At 31.5% G+C, this 15,935-nt stretch overlaps 1 protein-coding gene across 2 annotated transcripts; it reads left to right on the top strand.

Annotated features, from left to right (window-relative positions):
• The first annotated feature begins 4,282 nt into the window (after positions 1-4,282).
• LOC125842057 (uncharacterized) lies at positions 4,283-9,478 on the top strand. 2 transcript variants are annotated; one of them, XM_049521254.1, is made up of 8 exons: positions 4,283-4,495; positions 4,895-6,090; positions 6,203-6,293; positions 6,402-6,559; positions 6,646-6,697; positions 8,341-8,420; positions 8,515-8,608; positions 8,711-9,478. In XM_049521254.1, the coding sequence occupies exons 2-8, from the start codon at positions 4,918-4,920 to the stop codon at positions 9,247-9,249; spliced, it is 2,187 nt and encodes a 728-aa protein (XP_049377211.1). In that variant the 5' UTR covers positions 4,283-4,495; positions 4,895-4,917; the 3' UTR covers positions 9,250-9,478. The 2 variants fall into 2 exon arrangements, with proteins under 2 accessions (XP_049377211.1, XP_049377210.1); XM_049521253.1 differs by having other exon boundaries at positions 4,889-6,090; positions 8,711-9,477.
• Positions 9,479-15,935: the final 6,457 nt, after the last annotated feature.

Here is a 15,935-nt window from a genome sequence, read left to right as displayed (position 1 = left end):
GATATAATGGCGAGCGAGATTTATCTATGTATATAAATGTATCTAGAATAAAATACACCTAATTTTGACCTCATATATCCCGAGATACATGTATTTGGACATACAAAGTTTGATAAATTTCGTAATATTATAAACAAACGTATATCTAAGTAATTAGCTTCTAAGCTAGTGACATTTTTGTAAGTTACCTAAACCTAAATGGTGATCAAAAAGCACAAATCAACATCTGTATAGTGGCCCAGAAATACCTCTAGTAGGCCCATGGATTATCTAAGATTTGGGCTAAATGTCACAATGCTTCATCTGCCATAGCCCAACAAGTAAAACTATTTTTCCAAGTGAAAAAACTCTCTTTTCGTCCACAAAACTTTATATTTCTTCTTCAAATAAAATGTATATGCAAATAAAATTTTAATGATTAAATACTATTTTTTAACCTCGATTACAAAATATATATATTTTTTGAAAACAAATCTGTATCCAAACGCTTACTAATGATAAGATTGGTCAAGCAAATTCTCAAAAGAATCACAAGTGTAGGAACTAGGAAACATATTTTCTCTAGATTGTGTTCTAGAATTCACAAAGGACCACACTATCTGTGAGTCTATGACACAAAAAGTTAGGGGACCAACAAATTTGGTTTCACCATTTGATAATTTATCAAATGAAAGATATTTTTGAAATGAAAGATTTATAATATTGAAAGTACGATAGGTATTTGCTACAAACGATAAGGATAATCAACAATAACATATTCAGTGTAATCTTATAAGTGGGGTTCGGAGAAGATGGTAAACAACTTTATCTTTATATTATGAAGATATAAAAGTTATTTCTGATAAACAACAATAAAAAATACGATAATCAAAGCAAAGAAACAACGTGTAATAACAAAATTATTGAATAAAATAGTAAGAGAGTATTAATAATGATACTGGTTGACAAATTCTACAACATTTGATTATTTACTGTTTTTCAACTCTAATCTTCGATCTTCATATTCTCCTATCTAATGATGTAAAAAATTCTTGTGCTAATAATATGTATGACTCAAATTTTTTTGCTATTAAATTAGAGACAAAGAAGTTGATGATTTGATTAGAATAGGCTCTCAACCACCACCCACATGCCATGATGGTCCTTATTACACTTGGATCACCCTTATATATGGGCCTATGCCCTTTCAACGTCTACTGGTCTATTTACTTTTAAATTTCATTGTTTGAGCATTTCATATATATATATATATATATATCGTTTTTATTTCCTTTCTACATAGTTCAAGGGTTTAGGGTTTAGGATATTTACGGGGTCGAAATATGAAAAAAATTATTAATATTTGTATTAAGATAAGTTAGTTATATCATATTATTTAGTGTGCAGTTCTCTTTTTAGTCCTGCGTAAATGTCTCACTTTATGCATTGGACTATTCTTTTTACCTAATTAACGAAGAAGAGGAGATTTCAAATGAGCAACACTAGTCAAATAATCATTAATATCCGAACTTGTGACATTCGGTTTAGGTATTACTCTTTTAGTTGTTGAATATTCAACATCTTAATCACATTTTGTAATAAGATGATTTAATTTTAAATTTTCATAGACTTAAATCATATTTAGAGATCGAATTTTTTCTATCAAACTTTGTGAAAAATGATGTGACAACTTAATCATAAATTGTCGATAGAAATCTTAACTAAGCTCTGAAAGTAATTGTTAATTGATTAAAACAACACTCTCAACATAATGTAATATATATTATTCTTCTTTTTTATTGGACTAAATTCAAATAATTTTTCTAAAACAAATCTCATACTTTCTTAGAATATTTCTAGACTTAATACGTAGATTTTGTTTTTCCAGCTATCAATATTGAAATTTTTTTGCCAAATAAAAACTTAAATTGATACCAAAACTTATAATAATAATAATAATAATAATAATAATAATAATAATAATAATAATTGTGAATGTCCCATGCCATGTGTTGTATGTTTTTGGCTAAGTGGCGGTGGTAGTTAGTTGATCACCAATTGACTTACTAAATTTCTTGACTTAATAAATACTTTGTCCTTAAAATTGTCATGTTTTATTTAGATATCTGAACGGAGTTATATTTTAATTAAATATCTCAATTCATAATAAAATATTCTAGGTAGACATCTTCGATTCAAATTTTAAATAAAAGACTTTGTACATGTTCTCATCAGTCTATTATGTAGTTTAGATAATCACATAAAAATGTCATCTTCTTTTAATTATATATATATATCAATTTTAACTAAAAATCTTACGAAATTTACAACTTATTGAGATGAATGTGTATAATTAAAAGAAAAAAGACATATTTTAAAAATACATGTTGAACGTACTTTTCCATAAATATATACAATTTATTAAAATTATTGTATTCTATCAAACTCAATTTGACAATCTCAAGGCTAGAAATCCTTGTTTTGTTTTATCGGAAGCGTTGTTTTAAATGAACCATACACATATAAATTCGAACTAATTAAAACAAGTAGTTATAAAATATCGAATGATTATAAAAAAAAACAATTAAAAACTTAATTGAATATGTTGGTTGGGCATCAAAACCATAAAGAATAAAGGCAACTAATCACGTGGCTTTGGCCCCAACTTAAATTAAAGAATATAATAAATATATTACGTAATAAATGCAAATAAAGTTTGTCTTATTGATAAAGTAAATTACCTGAAAAAAAAAGAAGATAGTAATGCACCGTTTGGCATGGGTTACCTTACATGTATCACAACATTCTCATTAATAAACAAGTTGGCCATGTTATAGAATAAAATATAAAAACGAACATTTATTATATGTATAAAATTTAGCTATTTTTCCCTTAATTATATTACATGCTCTTTTTATAACAATAATCATGTTTGAATTGATTTAAACGCACTTCACTAATTTCATCAACTATATACTATTTATTTACTCGACATAAAAATGAACATTTAATTTAAAATAGTATATAAATGAGTTGAGTACTCTAGAGTGAGTATTGCATGTAACATGCATAATATTTATTTTTCACACTTTTTTTAATTTGACTTTGCAAACATTACATCATCTAATTAAATTATGTATTAATATCTAACGCGTAATTGAAATAAATAAATATCATGCCCATCCAATTGATGAAAATTCAAAAGGGGGTTTGTACATTGTAGAATGGAAAATGTATTACGAGTATAATATTATTCCTTGACTAATTTTAGTCAACAAACGTAAGCATACTATTAGGAAACTTCTCAAATATTTCTAAAAGTTTTTTTTCCTCTCTCAATATTTAATTAATAAAATTTCAAATTGTGGATTATAAACTAATTGAATTTCATGACTAAAAATTTGGTATTGTCTAACATATATTGAATTGAGATTATTACAATCTCAATAGAATAATCTTATTTTAATTTTGAATCATAGTTTTTGAATACTTATTTTGAATCAAATGACCCTTTGACTATATACATACAAAATTCGATTCAAAACTTTAAATTAGACAAATCCTCCATTTCATATACTTCCTCTGTTTTAACTATATGTATCTAACTTTTAAAATTCATTTTTTACCTTAATAATAAGCTTTTATAACAAGTTTTTGAGTGATCATAGTAACACAAATACTATGATATTTGCTCAAATATATCATTGAATTATCATAAATAATTATACACTTATCATAAATTAAATTCAATTAAAATGGGTTAAAATAAAGTGACATAAATTAAAAAATGTGTTACTATCACCAAAATTTGTACCGATGACCGCTCGCCTTAGCTCACATTCAAGATTTTGCTTCAATCGCCACACACTTCTAGGGGCCTAACACTTGCCCCGATAGTCAGGTGTAGGTCGAGTACTTAAACGTCATTTTTCAGGGCTAATTGATTCAAAAGGTGAATTGTTACACACTTCTGTAACCATCCTTATGTGGATCATTTAAATGAATGACACATGATATTTCTTTTTTTAAAAAAAATTACTTAAATCGTTTGTAATTAACAACACGAACATAATAAACTCATAACAATATGGGTGAACCATCTATAATTATTTGATAATGTATTTATGCATTTTTCCCTTTTATTTATTAAACTCAATGCCTCTATTCAAACTATGTCATATAAATAAATTAAAACGGAGGGTCACGACAGTTAGTTGAACGGACACATCAATTTGGGGGCTAAAACTGTCAACTAATAATTATAACTATTATATAGACTGAAAAGGCCAAAAATAGTAAAGAGAGAAACGAGCGAAGAATAAACGACTCATTTTTTTCGGAATAGATTTCTTCAAAGACTTTTTTTTTTTCTTCTAATTTTATTGCTAGGGATTGTTTGGATTTCTCCAACTTTTGTGTTCAGTCTTGATTTTTCCGGTGGATGTTAAACAGTATATCAGCTTTCCGGTAAACTGATTTTTCCGGGGTTCTTTTTCATAATTTCATGGCAGTTCAGGTATGAAAAATCTTGTCTTTAATCGCTGAAAATTGTTGCTTTTTGTGTTTTTACCATTTCTTGATTGTATATTATGAACCCCTTTTCAGATTTTTGATGAATTATTCAAGCACTTGTGAATTATGGGTTTATCAGTTTTTAGTCTTTTACAAGATCTTTTGTTGGAGTAATGGTTATGCTCATGTTTGTGGATTTTTGGGATTTTTTTGCTTGGATAGAAGAATTGTGTTTGGTTTTTGAGCTGTTTTTGTTATTTTATTTGATAGGGAATTCAATTTTGTTGAAAATAGTCGAATTACGAGGAAAGTTAATATCTTGTCAAACCCCATTAGTTTGTTTGATTGATTGATTGTTAAATGGATGTTTCTGAGTTTGTTTTTATTTTCTTTCAAGGATTAGTTTTTGTAGTTTGAGTTCAAAGGATGATGGGGAATTATAGTGAGTTTGAAGAAGAATGTTTCTTTGATAGCCGTGAAGAGATTACTTCTGTTTCTGATTTGGGTTCTGATTGCAACGAGACGTGTGTTCGTAATTGGGGTGACGAGTGTGTTTTAGGATATGACTTTTGGAATAAGGATCCAGAAAGTGTTGATGAACGGCGTGATAGATTTTTGAAGTGGATAGGTTCGAGTTCAAGTTGGGACAGACCTGATGGGAAAGAACAGGGTGGCGTTACTACTCATTACAGAAAGATGAGTGTTGATAGAATTAGGGATGGCGGTGAAACTGTGCTGGCAAATTCAGATTCTCAAGAAAGCTGTTTCTCAGGTCGGTCTTCTCAATCTTTCCACTCTAATGAAGCTTTGGAATTGGATGAGGATGGTGCTACAGAAGTAAGATTGCATTGGAAAATTAGGAATTTGGACAACGGAGTAGAGTTTGTTGTGGATGAATTTAGTCAGGAAGGTATGCTTAGCCAAGTACGGGAAGTAGGTTCAAACAAGTTGTTCACTGCTGAAGAGTTCCATAGAACTCTTGGGCCATCGCCCTTGGTTCAGAAATATCTGCGGAGAGCACCAGATGGAATTGATACAGTTGATGCTAAGCCAAAAACTAAAAGAAGTTGGCTTCAAAAGCTAACTGTTGCAACTCATAATAAGGTGAAGTCAATGGGGGACAAAGTGAAGGGCAAGGAATCCAATCTAAAGACAGGTACTAACATTCAGAGAGTTCGGGTCCACACATGTGGTAAGGAGTCAAAAGAACTGTCCTCACTTTACACAGGGCAAGAGTTCCTAGCACATGAGGGCTCAGTTTCAACAATGAAGTTTAGTCCTTGTGGCCAGTATCTAGCAAGTGCTGGCAAAGATGGCACGGTGCGCATGTGGAAGGTGATTGCAGATGAAATTCCAAACAACCTGAATGCACATGATGGTGACTCCTCTTGTTTATACTTCTCACTGACTCCTACGTCAAAATTAGCTTCTCTGAACGACAACAAAGAGAAAATTAGTGTGTCAAAAATGATGAGGAAATCACCAGAATCAGCTTGTGTCGTCCTCCCACCGAAGATTTTCCGTATATTGGAGAAGCCATTGCATGAGTTCCATGGACACAGGGGTGAGGTCTTGGCCCTTTCATGGTCCAGAAATGGGGTCAGTATAATATCTTTGTGGCGCAATTACACTAACTGTCCTTTGTCGCCTCCTATAATATTTTCCAATGTGAACACAGTGTAATTCTGGTAATGGACATCATTTTCTGCAGTATCTGCTGTCATCTTCAGTTGATAAAACAGCTCGTCTCTGGAAAGTGGGGCAAGATCAATGCCTTGGCGTTTATTCACATAATAACTATGGTGAGCTTGACTGTATGTGGTTACTCCTTATATTAAAGTATTTTCAATAATCTTTTAAATGGTAAAGGACCATGTTACCAATATGTCAATGTTGTGTTCTTTATGCAGTCACTTGTGTAGAATTCAATCCAACAGATGATAACCTTTTCATTAGTGGTTCAATAGATGGGAAAATACGTCTCTGGGAAGTGCATGGTTGCCGAGTAATCGATTGGACTGATGTAAAAGAAATAGTGACTGCTGTTTGTTATTGTCCTGATGGAAAGGTTTGATTGCATTGCTGTTACACTTTTCAAATATTGTGCCATCTTTTAGTGGACTTTCGTTGATTTATTGCTTTTAACTGATCCAGGGGGGCGTTGTGGGATCCATGGATGGCAATTGTCGTTTTTATGAAGTAATAGGTAAGGACATACCTTCTCTTTTTGCCCTTTTTTTTTTTCCCCTTCTCAAGCTGATATGGCCTCACTCCTATGTCTAATAAACTAATAAGTCTGGAAATTGATTGTGTTTTTTGTTTAAATTATCTGGAATTGGTTTTCATGGAACTGAATATATCATATCCTATTGTATATTATGCTCCGTGGAAGTGTTATTATGATACACTTATTTTTGTGTTTTACAAGATGAGTTAGCATGTTTATTCTCTCAAAATTTCTCCCCCTCCTTGCCCGTCCCCTTTTTGAGGTGAGGGCAAAGAGGTGATAGAAACCATTTCTTCTGAGGGTAGATTAGATTAGCAATTTATCTCTTTCTGGTCTTGAGTAGCCTTTATGTTCTAGCAAAGTCTATGGTTTGCTATCAACTATGATATACGGATAACATACCGGTTTAATGACTGCAGTTTGTGGTGGTGGGTATGGGGGTTGGGAGGTAAGTGGTTTCTTCTAAGGGTAGATTAGATTAGCAATTTATCTCTTTCTGGTCTTGAGTAGCCTTTATGTTCTAGCAAAGTCTATGGTTTGCTATCAGCTATGATATACGGATAACATACCGGTTTAATGACTGCAGTTTGTGGTGGTGGGTATGGGGGTTGGGAGGTAAGTGGTTGGGCTAGGTAGATAAATCGTACGACATAAAATGATCTTTAGATTTTCTTGAATTTAGTCGTTAGTGCTCTCTCTCCACCCACTTACATTGTCGAGGGTGGCTCTTCCAACCCCAACCTATAATTGCTATTTATAAAAGCATTCTGCATATGAATATACAAGCACAGTGAATGCTTCTTTCTTCTCATGCTACAAATATGGGGAAGTTCATTGTTGGTGAAAAAGTTGTATATCAAGGAAAAGTTTAGCACTAATATTTTTCATTTTAGCTAGAAAAGAGTTTAGTTTTTTTTCTGGAAGTTTAGGCAAGACGTTGGTTCTTAGTTTCTAATTCACGTTGTCTGGTATCTTTGACATAGGTTAGATAGCTGAATGAGTTGTAAGTTGTTTTCTTATTGCCTGATATAGGGCTTGAATTCAAGGGAACTTTTAAAAGAGTTGAGTTAATACTTGATAGTATGGTGAACTTACAGAAATGAAAATGACAACATGCATTGTTAATGTATGCTATGGGAGAATAGAAATCAAATTCTTGGAGCAGAAACCTGAAAGGATACTTAATAACCTGATTTCAGTATGAGCTTTAGAAAAATGATCAACATGCTTCATAGTAAAGAAATAAAGGTTGCCAAATATTCCCATTTTGGCAATCTTGGTCTCCTTATTGTTGAAAGAGGGTAGTTGCTAGAGCTGGTCCTATCAAAGATAAAACTTTTATGATCCTTCCAGTGTGCTCTCTAGCATTGTCAAACGGATGCGAAAATATTCACTTCATCGCTGAATAGTGCTTATGGTATGCCTAAAATGAGAATGTTCTGGGAGATTTTTCTTCTGTGATAAATTTTTCTTGAGGCAGTTGTGCCATGGTGGATGTATTATATCCATGACTTAATTCTTTTTTCTTTCTTTATGGAGTCCTGGTGATAGCTTAATTATATTTTCCGCTTGAATGTACTCTTGCTGGCAATTGACACTCTGCTATCATTCCTTTGGGTTAGGTAATCAATTGCAGATGGGCTCACAAGTATGCCTGCCAGGAAAGAAGAAGCTTGCTCGCAAGAGAATAACTGGATTTCAGGTAACCATTTGCTTTCAATTTTATTTCACCAGAAGAACTCGTGCTTATTTTATATTTTTATGTGCTTAAGAACTGATGTGTGAACTTCATGCAGTACTGCCCGAGCGACTCTAGCAAAGTCATGGTAACTTCTGCTGACTCGCAAGTTAGAATACTTTGTAGATCCAATATCATCTGCAAATTCAAAGGTGTGTCTGATACCTTTGATGTGAATTCCTTTTGGCACCAAGCTGGTTGCCAGTGAGAACGTAAGAGTTGTGTTCTGAAAGTATTGTTTGCTGCATGTCCAGGAATTCGAAATTCAGGGAACCAATTTCCTGCATCTTTCACCTCAGACGGGAAACACATTCTCGCAGTTACTGAGGATTCAAATGTACATATCTGGAACTACACTGACCAGGGCCGGAGAACAAACAAACAGAAAAAAGTTCGGTCATCAGAGAGTTTCTTTTCTAACAATGCATCAGTTGCCATACCTTGGTCCGGCTTCAACACAAATCCAGGAACGCTACCTAGAAGTATTTTAGAAAACGGAAATGTCAACAGGAACTCACTGCCAAGGACCTCCGATTGTTTCTCCCTAGGGCGTACATTTTTGGTAGACTCTCTATCTAAGGGCTCCGCGACATGGCCAGAGGAGAAACTGCCTAATTCTTCGAGTCCAGTAACCGTCTTCCCCTCAGTATGCAAGTCTGAGTACAAGTTCTTGAAAAGTGCTTGGCAAGGTGCATTGAGCTCTCCTCATCTGTGGGGTCTTGTGGTTGTTACTGCTGGATTGGATGGATGTATTAGAACATTTCTCAACTATGGATTACCAATTCGTTTTTGAAATCTTTATTTGTTTGTAAATTATGATCATATTCTCTTTGCTTTGTTACCAAAGTGGTTCAAAGGTAAAGAGATCCTACTGTTTATAGTATAGGATTGGAAGTGACATATATTGGTCACTTTCATACATATATATATATTCTTTTATTTGTTTGAATTAAATGTGATAAGTATTATTCAATTATTTTCCAGCACCAAAACAGTGCTGGATATTACAATTGTCAAAATGCAGCTCAATCTTTTCAATAGTCTTGCCAGTTTTTGCATACACTACTAGTTTCTGAGAGCTGATCTATTTAACCAGCTCATCGGGTATTCGGTAGGAAAGGAATATGTTTTTCTAGAAAATAAATGATTTTCTTCCTTATTATTTGGATGGTTTGTATTGTATCGTTGGTATAGTTATATATTTTATTGACTAGTAGGACTAGAATACACAACCTCAAGGATTTTCATAACACCTTAACCGCTACACTATACATTTAACTTGTGTAAAGAGGTGTCAATACTTATATATATATATATATATATAATTTGACCTCTATATACAATATAATTTTCCGGCAAAGAGGTGTCGCTAGATACCCCTTGCATAAGGGTGGGTCTGCCCCTGGATACAAACAAATACAATACAATACCTTTTGAAACAAACAATCATAGGTTGGTATAGTTATATATTTTATTGACTAGTAGGACTAGAATACACAACCTCAAGGATTTTCATAACACCTTAACCACTACACTATACATTTAACTTGTGTAAAGAGGTGTCAATACTTATATATATATATATATATATAATTTGACCTCTATATACAATATAATTTTCCGGCAAAGAGGTGTCGCTAGATACCCCTTGCATAAGGGTGGGTCTGCCCCTGGATACAAACAAATACAATACAATACCTTTTGAAACAAACAATCATAGAAACAGAGTACAAGTAAGCAAGAAGATATTATCCCTAGAACATTTATATATAATCTCGCAAAACACTATAGGAATGGGTGAGGTGGGAAGTGAGGTTGGCGGTGGCCAGGTGGGTGTTGAGGGTAATGGGCAAGTGGGGAGGAGATAATGAACTTGAATTGTCACTTATAGAACTTGTTTTCCCTAATTTTCTAAAGGAAGTCACTTTTCTCGTTTTCAAGAAACATGTTTGATGTTTTCCTAGAAAAAATATTTTTGCGAAACACTGACATGAGAAAATTGAAATGTTAAAATGCAGCTTAAGAGTTTCCCAAATGTTAAAATAACTACCTCCTAATACCAACACAAGCTTCTGAACAAAGCGATCATGCAACTAAGAGACTCAATTGACGAATGCAACTCATAATTGTGTAATACTCACTCCGTCCTAAATCATGTTTCACTTCTTGAAAGTCAATTTAATTGTGTTTGAGGCTATTAAATTAGATTATATATTAATCAAAATTCACATGATTTAACGGTAAGAAATGAAATATGACAAATAATTTGGGACAGAGAAATAAGTCTGTTTGGACATCTCAAGATACTTTTTTGGAGGAACAGAAAACTAACCAAAACAAACTAAAACTATTTTAGTCGATGTACATACAATTATTTTTTAAAATTCAAGGAGATACAAGTATGTTTATATTTTATTTTTTTTAAAAAAATACTCTTTTATTTTTAATTTATTTATTAACCACCTTGTGTAGAAACAAACTGGTCAGTTGATTCAAATTTAGATCCACAACAAAATTAATATTAGTGGGAAAAATTGTGGCTATGCACATCAAAAGATCGAGTCCAAAAATTCTTCTTAAATAATTCTCACTGATGTCCATAATTTATGTTGTCCACACTTAATTAAATCAGTGTCTGAATATTTGTCTACAGGTTTTAATTTGGCTTAATATAGAATCACTCGCTTAAGCTTATTAGCATATTTTATTTAGATACTCGAATTAAATTATGTTTCAATTGAACATATTAACTCCTAAGTCCTAATAAAGTGTTCTAATAGCCAGGTTCACTTCAAGTTTCCGAAAAAAAATTGCCCATATTTTCACTTGTCTATTACATACATAATAATTAAGTTAACTATATAAAATATAGCATACCACATTTAATTATACATATCAACCTTAAGTAGAAAATACTTGAGGTTTACGACTTATTGAGTGAATGCATATAATTTAAAAAAAAAACGGATTCAAGTAATTATTAGTGATATATGGTGTAAACAATTCAAGGTGGGTTTGGTACAAAAGAAAAATTTTGCACGAAAAATATTTATTTTTTTTTACTCATTTTCAATAATTCTAAAAGCATTTATATATAATATAGATAAATATTATCATAGGTGAAAGTGGAGGTTTGTTGCACAGAGACAAGGAAGATATAATTAATATGGAACGTCACTTATAAAATTTATTTTCTCTATTTTCATTAGAAAAATTATTTTTAAAAAATTTGTCTTTTTAGATTTTTTAATTATTTTTTAAAAATTAATCAAAGGAAGAAAATATTTCTCTCCGTACCGAATACACGGCGGCTAAGAAGGGAATAAGCTCTCAAAGAAAATCAAATACAAGAATGAGAAAATCCAAAAATAAAACAAAGGAAATATATACTAATTGTTTTTAAAATAAGGTCACATGATGAGTTGCTACTAATAATCAATATATACTACTAATTGTTTTTAAAATAAGGTCACATGAGTTGCTACTAATAATCATTATGATTCTGTTTATAGTTGGTATATCTAAACTAATAAAGTATAGTATATTCATAGACTGGATCTAGTCATCTTACAGATTCAAAAAATTACAATAAAAATAATATCTTCCTGACCTACCTGTAGTACACATTTTGTCAGTCCACAATGTGTCATCATGGTTTCATTTGATCTGAATAAACCAATGAAAAAATTGGGAATACGAAATTATCGTTACGATAATTCAAATTCGTGATACGTATTGTTTGTTTTGACCCTATAATACTCGCACGTTAATTGTCCCTTGGCCTATACCAACATCAAGCCCAAAAGCATACATATTATGTGAAACTACGCTTTTCTCCAAAAGATTGTTGGTCTAGAAATTTGCTAGTTCGACGACTTTGATCTTTGACCAACCCTCGTTAACCCCTATCATCATAATTAAATTCAAATAAAAGCATACGTGCACCATGTCAATGTGTGCAAACCTATTTAATATGACATTTGTTTTACTTTTTTCCCGAATTACCTAAAATGTCATTTCTGAAAACACTTGTCATTAGTAGTTCACGGTTCACCTCTTTAACTCATCCTCATCGGTCCGCTCTCTATCATAAATGTGATAAATCCAGATCGAACATTGAACTATAGGTTAAATTTTTTATTTTTTTTTACACTGTTGTAGTAACATGTTTTTTTTGTTTAATAAGAGCACATGCATGCACGTGGATGAATTTTGGTTCAATTGGGTACACTATAAATTAGGACCATTTTTCTTGTAAATTTTGGACTTGTTGACAAATAAAAAAAGACCAAGACATTTCAAAACACGTTTTTTTTCCTCAAAAAATCAGAAACTCCAAAATCTACAAAAATATATAATTTAAAATAGCTATTTTTCACTTCAAATTACTAATAAAATATAATTTTTACTATTATTTTACAGCTAAACACAACATAAACATATTAGATCAAGTTGTTCCTTTTAAATTTTAAAAAACTGCCCCAATTAAAATATTTTACTACGTTGACACATCTTGGCTATCAGAGGTGGATCTGATTCTCTGTTTATACGAGTACAACCACCTTCATTACTTTTATGTTCCGATTCGATTCATGTGGTATCGTTCAAATTTATTTAGGGTTAAGTGATATTTTATTTTATTGATTTTTTAAAAAATATTTTAAAATTTTAAATTATTATGATTTATAGTATTTTTTTTCATAGTAATTTCATATATGTAACTTTTGTTTCAATTTTTTTTAAAAAATTATGTTTCAATACACGATTTAAATTTAAAAATTAACTTTCAAAATTGAATGGTATCATGTAAATTGGAACAAAAAATGTATTTCGTTAATTAAAATATATGGTGAAATGATTGAAATTTCTCCATCTTTAATTGAGATTCAAAATTTCTCCACCTTTCATATGATGTGAACATGTCGTATTAATTTTTTAATTGGTAAACGTAAAAGAGATGACTATAAATTAATCAAATTTTGAAAAGAAAACGAATGAAGTGCAATTTCAACCGTCTATTAGATAGTTAAAGTTTAGGCCTAATTCATCGGTGATCCCTTGAAGTTGACACAAAATTTCAGTTAGACACTTCAACTGAACGATGTTTATCTTAGACACCTCATGTAGGGTATCGTTGTGTCATTTTGACACTCTTTTTCCAATCAACAAAAATATATGAGATGTGTGTGTTTGTAAAGTGACAAATTAAATGATGACAATTCTCATTTGTGTCAAAAATAATTCTTAAAAAATAAATTTTGAGTAAAAATAAAAAGTAACCAATGAACCAATGACATGTGGATTTTTGCCCAAATAATTTTTTTTTAAAAGTTAAGCCAATAAAATTCCCACCCCACCCCCACAGTTTTCTTCTCCAAACACCCCAGTCCATTTGCAGAAATACCCCCCACCCCACGCCCACGCCCACCCCCACCCACACCCATTTTGCAGAAATATCTGCACACACACCCCAAGCAAAGACATATGAAAAACATGCCAACCTACATGTACACTGCTCCTTTATTGGTGTCTTTTTTAAATAACTTTTTGTTTCTTTTTTACCCTAATTAGCAGATTCACAAAAAAAAAAAAAATAAAAATTTACTTCTATGTAAATATTCAATCCTTTTGGGAAAGAATTTCATGAATTAATTTACTAAGTAAATCTTGAAATGGGTGTATTTCTAAATTTCTAAAACAATTTCCGTCAATTTTCAATTGTTTACGATAACTATTTTGATTCACCATAGTTGGATGTTTAAGTTTCAGAAATGGTGGCTGAAAATGAGAAAGAAGAAGATAAGGAAAATAAAAAGTCAACTAAATAGGATTTTCACGCGCGGTCAACGAGTGTATTACATTCACTAAGCCATGTAAGCAAAAAGTGTCAAAACGACACAATGATTATCTACGTGAGGTGTCTAATATGAATATTATCCAATTAAAGTGTCTAAATGAAACTTTGTGTCAACTTCAAGGGGCTAGCGATGGATTAGGCCTTTAAAATAAGTTATAAATGTTTGTGCGACTATAAATCATCTCATTGGTGACTGACTAAAAAGAAAAGTGTGACATATAAATTGGTATTGAGAGAGTAATATATTTTTAGGGGTAGTTTGGTTATTAGGATTAGGATACTGATCTTGATATAAAATTTGATATTTCGTTTTTTCAATTTGTTTGTCTTGCTTTCTTTTCATTTTGTTTCAAAGAGATTGCCTCTTTCTTTTTGGCAACTTTTAGATTTAAACTTTTCACATGACATATTTAATACAACGACGTTTAGGTACTTTTTACATATTTTTAAGGGAAAAGGAAAAATATACCCCGAAACTATCGTAAATGATACGCAAATACCCTCCGTCATACTTTTAGGGCATTGGTGCCCCTACCGTAAAGAAACTAGAGCATATATGCCCTTCACTTTAACAGAAAACTAAATAGGGACATGTGATGCAATCTTATCCGTCGATTCGATATTTTATAAATGTCGGGTCGGTGGATAAGATTATGACACGTAGATGTCCGTTAGTAGAAAGGGTATATATGCTCTAGTTTTTGGACGGCAGGGACACCAATGTCCCAAAAGTATGACGGAGGATATTTGCGTACCATTTACGATAATTCAGAGGTATATTTGTCCCTTTTCCCTATTTTTAAATAGTTTAAGATCACAATATTCAAAAGTTTTATTTACTATCTTAAATTATATGTCAAGTCAAAATCAAACAAACTAATTATAACGAAAAGAGTATTTCATTCATCTCTACTCGTGTATGTTGACGATATTAGTTAAAACCATTCAAACAAACTGATTTAATAGGTAAGAAAAGAAAAAAGAATAATAGTATCTTAACACAAATAGCTTGTTAGGTGAAAAATAAGTGAGAAAATAATGTTTTATAGCACAAATTTTCAGTTGATTCACAATGGAAAAACCTACCTTTCTAATAGTGTAGCGACGTAAATAACTACTCCCTCCGTTTCAAAAAAACTGACCTCTTTTTCTTTTTAGTCAGTTTAAAAAAGAATAACCTCTTTCTTTTTTTGGTAACATTTTAATTTCAGCTTTCCGCATGGCATGTTTAAGGCCACAAGATTAAATGACAATTTAGTACATTTGACATAACTTTAATTTAGGACCACAAGATTTAAAAGTCTTCTTTATTTTTTTAAATTTCGTGTCAAGTCAAACTAGATCATTCTTTGTGAAACGGAGGGAGTATAAAGTATAAAATAATTTACTATAACATGTTAAAATACGTTATTAATAATGCGTGTATATAACTTAAATTCTTGTGATTATTGTAGTATGAATATAATTTAGGGAAAATGGTCTAAAAAATACTCTAACTTTGGCTAAAATTGTTGTTACGATATCAAACTTTATGGAGGACCTTTTATCCTTGCACTATTTAATAGTGTATTTTAAAGGTATATATGTGCTCACATGGACACATTACTATTTATAATGATGCA

The sequence above is a fragment of the Solanum stenotomum genome, chromosome 10 (assembly GCF_019186545.1).
Source record: "Solanum stenotomum isolate F172 chromosome 10, ASM1918654v1, whole genome shotgun sequence".
NCBI classification, from domain to species: Eukaryota; Viridiplantae; Streptophyta; class Magnoliopsida; order Solanales; family Solanaceae; genus Solanum; species Solanum stenotomum.
The sequence above is the reverse complement of the archived record's forward strand: the minus strand, read 5'-3'. Positions and strand labels throughout refer to the sequence as shown.